This window comes from Falco peregrinus, chromosome 1 (genome assembly GCF_023634155.1).
Source record: "Falco peregrinus isolate bFalPer1 chromosome 1, bFalPer1.pri, whole genome shotgun sequence".
Lineage (NCBI taxonomy): Eukaryota > Metazoa > Chordata > Aves > Falconiformes > Falconidae > Falco > Falco peregrinus.
Window position 1 is genome coordinate 93,016,250 of NC_073721.1, and position 10,899 is coordinate 93,027,148.

Consider the following 10,899-nt stretch of genomic DNA (forward strand, 5'->3'; position numbering starts at 1 on the left):
AGAAGGCAATGTCACAGCATTCCTCTTGTAAGTCACCTTTTTTTTTTCTTTTTTTTTTTTTTTAATTAGGTGCAGCTTTCTTAATCTTAAACTTTCAAGCATGTTCTTTCATGCTCTTCAGGATGTGTGTTGTTATATATCTGCTACCCTGCTTTTATACTTAAGTCAATGTAACCGGATCCATTTCTTTCTCTAGAAGATTATCTCCTGTGTATGAATAATAACTTGGCAACAAAAACATGAAACAGTTTTAGGCGGTGTGTTCTATATGCGTATTCAAATGAACATTACATAACCAAGTACTTTTTAAATATCTTCACAGTAATGGCACCAAAGACTGTCTGTACAGTTGTTCTTTTGCTTCTTACTAGGCATGCTTCAGGTGAGGACTTGCACTAAATGAGGTCAAGGTTTTGCATGTAGGAGACATGAATCTATAGGTATGATTGAATGTGTTTTGCTTTTGCTTTTTGCCCTGACACTCCTTTCTTTTCTCATGTTGAGCTCTGCAATCTGAGGCATTGTTTGTTGAGGTAAAATGCTTAGTAACTACTGTGTTTAATCTAAATGACTAGATTTAAAGCAGGCTGATGCTTAAATTGGAGGAGGCTGATGCCCACATTAACTGAGTGGTAGTACAGAGCACTTGGGAGTGTTTAGTCAGTTAGTACTCGATAGGCTGGATGTTCCAATCTGTACAGTATAAGCAAGTCCACTGGAAAAGATGCTCTGACAGATGGCTAATTGAAATGTGAAAAAAGCATATCTTGCCATGGGCTCAGGCCAGAGCCTCCTGACCCCGTTGCAGGACAGCTCCCATTGTGGAGCTGCAACAAGACACAGTGTGCAAATGCTTTCTGTGTTTCATTATCTTTCATCTCTTCCCTTCTTCTTTCAGCCATCTTTGATAGGTGATAATTAAAACATCCAAGGACATCCTATAAAATCCTAAGCTTGTGTTGCTGAAAACTGAATGAAATTCTGAAGACTGGAATGTTCTCCCACTTCCTACAGTCCTCTGTGGAAACATACAACCTTTTGTTTCTTTGGTTTTAAATCTGAGTAGACTTTTTAAAGAATAATGCAGCTGTAGCAGCTCCCATTTCAGCAACATCTGTGTACATGTGTATAATCTTAACCAACAGTTCCTGGACCTTTACTGTTTTAGCAGGATTACAACTGCTGTTCTGGAGACATACTAGCATAATGTAGCAGTTCAAGGTTTGGCAGCTCAGGATTTGTGAGAATGCCATGCAAGCAAATAACAATTTCCCTTTGCCCTCCTCCATAGGCATAAATACCTCTTCCTCAACCAAACAAAAAATCTCATAAGAAAAAATTAAAAACATAAATATTTTTGACCAGACCATAGAAGAAAGCTTCATCTTTTTTTTTTTTTTAAAAAAATAGTTTTGTTTTGTTTTTTCCTCTGAAAAATCAGGGAAGAAATTATCAATCTAGATGTATTAACTTCAAACACACAAACCTTAGCAACATTTTCAGAATGCCAGAGCTCTTGCTAGTACTTAAACACACTTAACCGAGCATGCCTGTTTAGTGTGGAGATACCTGAGCAAGTTCTAAGCTAGTGAGCTTGACTGCCTGAGTAGTCTGTCACACTACTCTCTTCACCCTTTTCTGAGGGTGCCTTGACTGCTCATATTGAGCCAACCTGGTTATATATATATGCTGCATTGCAGTGCAGGAATATTTTTCTTGTTTGACCTCGTAAGGTCTTCCTTTAAGACACCAAAGTAAAAGGACTAGGAAGTTGTATCCCGTCTTTCCTTCCTCCCATACCTCCTAGAGCTGGTTTCCTGAGCTACTAAAAATAAACCCTCCGTCTTTGTTCTACCCTGGACAAAAGTTTGTGAACACAGCAAAAGACCTCCCAGAAAGACAGGAACACTTCTCAAATAGTCACATTAATGCACAAGTACTTGTCACATACCACCCAAAGAAGTGATTTGAGAGAGCTCACCATGCTTGTACTTCTAGGCAGAGATGCAGATTTTGTGGCTGGCATTTCTTTGCTTTGAGAAATCATAATTTCTACAGGCAAGCCAGATCTTGTTCTGCATGAGGCACCATTATCAAGAGACCTGAGAGAGGGAGCTGTATCCAGGGACAAGGACTTCTCTAATTTGCGTATTCTTGGTCCAGCCACAATGTCATCACTTCTTAGACTCTCTAAGTCGACTTCTTCATGAGTTTTCCCATCTAGAATGTTCTCTTTCCAGCTTTCAGAAGACTTTCTCTTGATATGCAAATCATCTAGGCTTCTCACACTGGGTGGAAAAGTATTTTTCAGTTTAGCAGCTCGGTATGCCCTCAGGCTCATGGGATCAAGCACTCTGAAAGTAACTTCATTAATAAACTGAGAGAATTTTAGTTTAGCTTCAATTTTTTCTTCCACAATGGACAGTGAACTTGATGATCCTTGACTCACTAAGCTCAAATCAGATGCAGAGGAACTGCTTTTCTTGTGAGTCTTCTTCTGCCTCTGGAGCTTTTGGCTTGCATTTCCCACTTCTGTTGGATATAGAGAAGAGTGTTCCAGTCCGTGGGTTTTTTCACCCCCTTTCTGACAGTGCTTTGATCGATGGGGTCGATAGCCTTCATCCTTATTTTTGCTTTTAACAAAGCTTTTAGCTTCTGACCTTGCACTACCCTGTAACTCAAAGCTGTCCTCACTGGAGCTGCAGCGTTTTGAGTAACTGTTCATTGTCAGATCTCCAGAGAGTTTCCTCTCCACATCAGTTCCTACTCCTGGTACACATGTGGCGGTGGATGCACTGCATGCTTTTTCTTCAGCCACCCTGCCAACCGCCTCTTGCTTGGTTAGTCTTCCAGGCATAGCACCCTCTGGCTTAACAGGGGAAGTGGAGCCCTTTGACAATGACTCCATTTATTTTTGTGTCTGTATGTCAGCTGGCATCAGTGCAAGTGGCATTCCCATGAATCCTTCTCTACCTTGCAAGACAACAGGCATGACTTTGAAAGGCATAACAGTGCAGCCGCCACATTTATCCTATATGCATCACAAATTATGCATATGTTTCATAATTAGATCAATAGCATATTGTCATCATTTTAATTAGCCATACTAATGAACAGAATCTATAGGACATGCAAATTTTCCAGCATATTGAGTGCTCAGTGAATGAGCATGGGCTGTCATTGATCCAAAGCAGCATATGATATATTCCTGTCTGTTGAACTGGAAACCAAACTACCATGATGTAGATCAATTATCACTAAGTAAAGTCTGTGGTGGTTCTGTTTCAGGGCTTTTTAAAATCCAATAGTAGTGAAGGTCATGCTATCTTGTTCTAATGCTAGTAGTGTTTGCTATTCTATTAGAAAGCTTAGTGACAGGTCTGCTAGACTGAGAAAGACAAAAAGAGAATGTGATCCTTACTTTCTACCTGCTTGTTCTTGCCATAATTTTCATTTTAAAATCATTTGTAAAGGTTTGAATTAGAAGTGAGGTGTAGTATTTCAGCATTGTAAATGAGTCTGGACTAGTAATGATGGGTTCTTCTAGTGCTTTGCATGTGAAGCTTTTCTCATTCTTTACTGTCTTTATAGACAGGCAAGTCTGACAGTGAAGTGCAGAATTTCTGGTTTTGCTTTGTGTTTGCAGGAACCTAAAGACTAATCTAAGTGAGGTTAAGGGCTATAGTCTGACTTTACAATCAGTGTAAAGGTTTGGAGTGTCCCAATTATATGCTGCCACAGGAACTGACCAGAAAATAAACCGACTGAAACACTCAAAAGAGTTTTTTTGCATATCCTTACTTCACCATAAGGGTGAAAGCAAATAATTTAACCCTTTTTGCCTGGTGACAATCAGACAGTGTTTACATCACTGTTATTGCTACTACCATGCCCTTCTGACTGATGAAATACAGCGGGTGGAGAAAGAAGAGATGCAAATCACAAGCAGAAACCTGAGTGACTGCCCTTAAACACTGAGGCAGGGTGACATGAGGATGATCCCTGGAAGTTATTGAGAAGTAGTAGAAGGTAGCAGGGAAGAGGAAAAGTCAGTGAAGAGCACCTTTATAAGTATCGTACGTAGCTGACAGGTCAGTGGCAGCTTGGGTTGAAATGTGGCTCCATGAGCTTTTGAAGTGGACATTGTATTTAGATCCCTTTTCCCACTGCACAGAATTTGTTGTCTCCACATTGGTAACTCCAGGACTCATTTAAATTATCGTTCAGGAAAGCTGCTGAAGTGTCGAAAATCTCTCAAATTAACATAGTAAGCACATTAATTTTACAAATAACAGAGGGGCATGAAGATCCTTTTAACACATCAGAAATCGATTGCTTTTACTGGAATTTCTTTCTGAAATGCTTCCATATTTTCTATGGGAATGTGCCATCCATTGCATGTTGCAAACATCCTGGTAACAGAGACAATGTAGCTTAAAATGCATAAACCCTGTTCACACTGTCTTGTTTTAGATGAATTTATTCCTCTCTCACTTGAATGTGAATGGTGACAGTTTAAAGGGCTGGTGAATGCTTTCTATTGTCAACACAAAGATTCTCATGACCTTTTCAATGCAGTCAGGGAACCATATAGCACTACTTTCTTCTTGTAAAGCCAGAATTTAGAGATTTTTCAGTATATCCTAATACAGACTTCTGCAAACAGGATTCCCCAAATAAGTAGAGTCTGTGCTAATGCATCTTAGGTCTTTTGCCTTCCAGGATCCATTAGAGCTTGGCAAAGTGTGTGTTCTGCAATTTTAATGGACTTCATTAATATGTCTGTTTCAGAAACAGAGCAAGCCTCATTGTTGAGCCAGAATCTGTAATGGCTTATACATATTTGGAGAAGAGCTTTTTTATTCATGAGGGATTGGGCTCATTTGTGCATGAACAAAGCTATGTTAACTACAAGCACAAATTCAGCTATCCATTGCATATGTGCAAATTTTAAAATTCTGATGTTAGTCTGTGGTACAGCCAACAAAGTAGCTCTTACAGGTTTCTTCTGTTGTCAGAAATGAGCCCATTTGTTGCCACATAAGTCAACTACATATTTTAGATTTTATCTACAGTCAAAATATTTTTTTTAAAAAATAGGAAAATTATCATGTTATAGGTAACCTAAGTAAGGTATAAAACACTTGTGGGTTTTTTATACTGGTTATACTGCTGCTTCTCTTCTTATTATTTCTGCCTAATGACTTTAGACATATAACACAGACATATCAAATTATTAAGAAAAAAATTAAGCAGCAGGTGCAAAATGATAAATAAGTCTTCTTACCTGAATGATATAAATCTTTTCACATTCATTGCTTTACATCTTGATTAGAATAGATGTTATCAAATAGTAGCAATAACTATTCAGTGGTCTTAAATATGTTCACCAAAATATTTTCTAAAGACTACCTGAATCACAGGAATTATTTCCACTACTCACATGTACAAAGAGAGGAGCTGAATATTAAACCAAAATATGCTTAAGAATCTGGATGTTTGAGACTTTGAGCTCTTTTATAATGATTTGATGTTCATGATTTATTTTCCATATGTTGTGACTTACTTTTTAAAGTGTTAAAATTATTTTGCCTTATATATCTACATCTCTTTGAAGACATTGCTGACAAACAGAATTTCTCATTCCAGTGCAAGCAGGTACATGAATAGCAGTACATTGCTGCTGTACTCTTGGAACAAATACTTCAGAGCTCAAAATCTTCTATTATCTCTTGCTACGACATGCCTCTGCTAGGTGGATGTTTGCCTGATTTCTAAGTTCTTCTACTGTCATTAACATTAAAATAATCTTAAGAGAAAAACTTAGGCATTAATTTTTACCCTACTTTAGAAATGGTGGGCATAATTCTTGGAAATAATACAGTATGCCTGTGCAAATCAATTGAAAACTGACCTAGGTTGCAGATTTCACTGTGAATAAGCTTTGCCATTATCTTGTTAGTTGACCTTGAACACCTGCATTTTCTTCTGTAGCCACCATTAACTGTCCTTAAAAATTAGGAAAGGATTGGGATTTCTCTGTGCATTGGTTCACAATCTTGCATAATGATACCCTGATCAAGATGACAACTCTATGTACTATCAAGGCTCACACAGTGATAATTCATAAGTGAACCATTTCTACAAACTCAGGTGGATACAGTTTGTACTTTTGTGTAGTGCAATGGCTGAGATGTTCTATTCTACTTCAGTATTAATATAAGAATATAAACAGACCATTATTGATCCTTTCCTTCTAAAATGACTGTTGAATCTGAAACATAACAGAATGATAGGTAAGATCACAGCTTAAATGAGACTTTCATAATACTCAGTATTTCATTTGACAAGACTGAAGCATTCAGGGACATCTCTAATAAACTTGTTACTTGGGAAAACACATGAAGCTTTTTCTAAAGGTTAATTTAAACTTATTTATATTCTGAGTGTCATTTTACACAGACATTATTGGAAACCTCCATATTTTGTATAAAAACGGAGCATGGCAGTTAGCTACAAACACAATGATGCAATGGAATGACTCTACAGACTTAAGTTGAAAATTTTAAATTAAAAGCTGAGTTTTATGGAAATAAAAAAATAAATTGCCACACACACCCCTTTAAAACAATATCTATGTATAAACCTCAAGAGATTTAATTTTTGCTAATAGTATCAAGAGCAAATACAAACTATCTTGTATTTGCTGCAGTAGGTTGTTATGACAACTGGGAGTTTCTTTGTGTAGAGCTCGGGGAGTTATGATGATTTTGGGGTCAAAGCAGCTAATATTCAACAGTTCTAGTATGAAAGAAGTGTGAAAAGTTTTTGTATATCTAAAATTATGCCTTTTTGTATATTAAAACTAATACATTCAGCAGATTATCTACATTTAAAAAATAAACAAGTCTAAAGGTTTTCCACATTTTGAGTTTCATAAGAAAGTTTTAGGTTATTAATGAAATAAAAGTGTACATTTAATTTTAAATAATATTGGGGTTTATTTTAGTTCCAATTAAGGTGGTTTCCAGAGCCTTTTATGGCCAGTGAGTGAACGCCAAGATTTTGGATCAATAATTACACTGGTGTTTGTGCTGTTCTTGTTGCACCAAAGGGTGATTTTTTCCATTATAGTAGAGTGTATATCCTGTAAGTAATTTTGTTTCTAGTTCTCATTCAGTTTTTCAACTGCTCAGAAATACTTCCTAAGCACCAGAGCCAAACCCACTGGAGCTGGCAGGAATCGTAATTCATTTCAAAGTTCTCAGTTTGCCCTACAGATGTATAAATCCTTCAGCATATAATCCCCTCTCAAACCAGCTATATCCCAACTCTTCCAATGCCCATTCTTGTTCAGATATGCTCTTCCCTCCTGCATTTAATGAAAATTTTACCATGCCTTATCCTTATACACACCTTATACTACTCTTTGCACTTCATGAAGTTAATTTTGGAGTGTTTTATGAGACCTTTCTGTTTTACAGTTAAGTTTATCCCTTTACATAATACAAATACCCCTCTCTGGGTTTCTTTTAGCAGATGGTTTCTTTTTTGTTATTTTGTCTGTAACAGTTGCCAAATAGTAATTTGCTTTAATACAAAGTTTTCTAGCTCAGTTTCTTCAGCAGGAAAGTGTTGGCTTGAAGTCTTCTCAGCATTGTTTTGTTTAGTTATTCTCCAGAAAATGTATCTCATTTCCAAATTAATGGGAATAAAGTCTATTCCTAAGATGCTAGGTGGCACACAGCAAAAATTCCATTTCACTAAATTTTACCTTGACTATCTTTTTTTGTTTGGTTTTTTTTTAGAACAAATAATTTCCAGTGGACAATGGACAAGACAGGAGACACAGCCAACATTGCCTGTAGTCATTTTACCTCACTAAGTTCCACTTGAAAGTCTTGCAGTCCTAAGGAAAATTCCAGCAGAAATTTGCTCTAACCCTTTAAGATTCATCTGTCTTCAGGACCAGTAGAATGAAAATTCAGTTCCTTTATTTTAATGAGTGACTGTTAATGGGAATGAGTTAAAAATCTTAATTTTTTTTTCTTTATCAGTTGTTGGTAGGTAGGTCTGTATAATGTAGTAACAAACAGAAAGTGGGACCAGTGCTGCCACCACTAAATCAGTCTGGATTCTTAACAAATGGTAGGTTCTATTGGCATGAAGGGGGCATTAAAAGGTACTGTGGTGTCTTATAGACCAAAGACTTAAGAAACTCATGCTTCTCTGCAAGAATCTGCATGGTGGACAGTGTCTGCATCCAACCTTGAATCTAAATCTAAAGATCTAAAGAATCTAATTTTCCCTAAATTTGTATTAATCTACCTCTCCACCATGATGAGGAAAACATCATCTTACAACTACAGTGACCAAACTCAATGCAACAAATTGTTGGACCATCTTTCTTGCCAGCAATAACAAGTCTGATTAATTTAATTTATAGCTGTGTACTACACAGAGTTGTGGTAAGCCTGTAAGAGGTGTTGTGCGTTAGAGGAGAGATGGTTTTTAGCATAAATCATGCACCACTCTGAAAAGAGAGTGACTGTTCTCTGACAAATGCTACAGCTGCAGTAAAACTAAAGCCACCCCCCCATTTAACAGGCAAGCTATATTTATAGCTTTAAAACATAATTAAACATTAAGGAAGAGAAAAATGGAAGCACAAAATATTTTAATATATCAATTTAAAAATTATTGTTATGGCAGTACAGCAGAAGAAAAGAGTCTTTCCATTTGACACAAGACCTTACTGCACTCAGTATCACACTGTCAGAGCACCTTCCATTCCTGTGTAAGCAGTCAAGTTAGTATCAGTTGTAAGCTGTTGGCTGTTGTGTTGTCTGCTCCCTAGCAGTAGAAAATTACACTGTGGACACATGTTGCTGTGTATATTTTTAAAGCTGCTCAAAGAAATATGCTAGGCTCTTGCAACATTAGATAATGACATTTGGTTACCCTTAACTCCCAAGGGACTTTTTCCCTTTCATTCTCCCATGAAGAGAAATTTTACTCTTGCTGAGAAAAGCCAGAGAAATGAAGCTGCAGACTGTGATCTTTTTTCAAGGGTTTTAAGTGGTCTTTTATTTATCCCCTGTTCAGACAATGGACTGCTTTGAAGAGAGGAATACAAAATGATATGGAGGATGATCTGCAATATAAGGAACATATTTGTGGTGTAGTAACGCTGAGCATCAGAACATATACACTATAGCATTTTCTCTGTGTTGGAATTTCATAGCGCTAAAAGCTTGTGCTATCACCTGCCTGAGAGATTGTTGTTCTCCTCCAAGAGAGATGGGGTTTCCCAGCTAATGGAAGATAATAGCATCTGTGAATAACAGTTTCTTGATCAGATTATTGTTTAATGACTGACCGCGGCTGCATACCTTGGCTGTGAATGAGTCTTCAAAATGCTTTCTGTCCTCTGCCAACATCATATTTTTCTTGCTCAGCTTCTGCTTTATCCAGGTGTTCCATGAGCTCTTCACACGCTGTACCTTCTTTGTAGCCGTGCTGTAGGACGGGTAGAGCTGTACATCATCTGCATTACACTAGCATTTGATTCTGTGTCTCCAGTTCACTTTGTAGTCATTTAGTGAAAAAACAGCAAAATAACTCATCCTTCTGAGAATAAACAGATGATGAGCCTTGGTTTCTTCCACAGCTCCTTGAATATGTGTGTTCTTAGGAAAGTGTAAAATCCTTTGAGTCTATTCTTAAACTTGTCCTTTGAAGTAGGTTAGCAGCGTCATGTGGCTTTCCAACTTAGGTATACCATTTTCCTCCTTTTCCTCTCCCTTTTCTCTCTTCCTATTTCCCAGGCCCTATTTCCTTTGTTATTATTATCATTATTTGGCAAAAGAGGAAGAGAAGGTGTAAGAAAATTTAAGACAGTAAAGAGGAAAAGTGACTGGAAGAATGGAATTAGCTTCTTATGCAAAACCAGACTTGGAATAAAAACACACTTCCTTTTTCTTCAGGTGGAATGAAAATATTTGCCATCCACTGAATTATGTTTTATTTTAAAGTTAATCATATTTTCTATACCAGTTTAATTTATTTTACTTAAATTCATTCCTAGTTTGATGCAGGATGTCCCAGCCTGCAAGGCCTTTCTGTCTCTGAAGCCATATCATGTCCCTTTTTGACGTGATACCACCTTATTGGTGATTTAAGGCTAACCCAAAGTCCATCCCAGTGATGCTTCCAGGAGTATTGAAGAGATCTTTCAGTACAGCAGCATTTTTCTTGTCATCTCTTTTACATCTGCAGGAATATGTAATTCTACTAATTAAATGTTAAACATAAAGAAAAGTTTAAGACTGGCAGGAAAGTCTTTGTCAAATGCATAAACCACAAAGGAATAAGATGTTGGATATTCTCTTTTATTCCCCCCGTCTGGTGAGCTTATTCAAATTAGTAAATTCTGTGCTACACTGAGTTGTTCAAGAGCATGATAAAAAAATTCAAAGTTCTTTGTAGTGGGTCAAATCCCCGGAAGCTTTGACTTTCATAAGAACAATTGACCCATACTAGGTTTGTGGGACTTCATTAGGATCATTCTTTTGAAGGATTAGGACATTACAAAGAATAAAGAAGGAATGAGACTTTTCATCTAGGCAGTGCGGTCTCCTTGATCGTGAAATCACCATTTCCCCTTGGAGGCCTCCCAAATGCAGCCCTCTTCCTCCTCACCCTCCCAGTCTATCTCAGAAATAGTTGCCAATGACTGCTTCCTCTTGTTGCTGAATAGTAATAGCTGTGAAAATGATCAAACCTTGTTAGTGGTGTTACTACTCACTGATGTCTCCTTTAGTCTTGTAGGGCTGGTACCATAACTTTTGTTACTTAATGGCCTTGTTATAGCTATCCTATGTTTTCCTGAGATTTTGG

At 37.2% G+C, this 10,899-nt stretch overlaps 1 protein-coding gene across 2 annotated transcripts in view; it reads right to left on the reverse strand.

Moving 5' to 3' along the window:
• Nucleotides 1–2,959, reverse strand: part of BEGAIN (brain enriched guanylate kinase associated) — a 155,816-nt gene extending 152,857 nt beyond the window's left edge. For both annotated transcript variants that reach the window (XM_027777109.2, XM_027777108.2), the window contains exon 1: nt 1,982–2,959. In XM_027777109.2, coding sequence (XP_027632910.1) covers nt 1,982–2,908 — 927 coding nt within the window. In that variant the 5' untranslated portion in view covers nt 2,909–2,959. The remainder of the gene's footprint in view (nt 1–1,981) is intronic.
• Nucleotides 2,960–10,899: the final 7,940 nt, after the last annotated feature.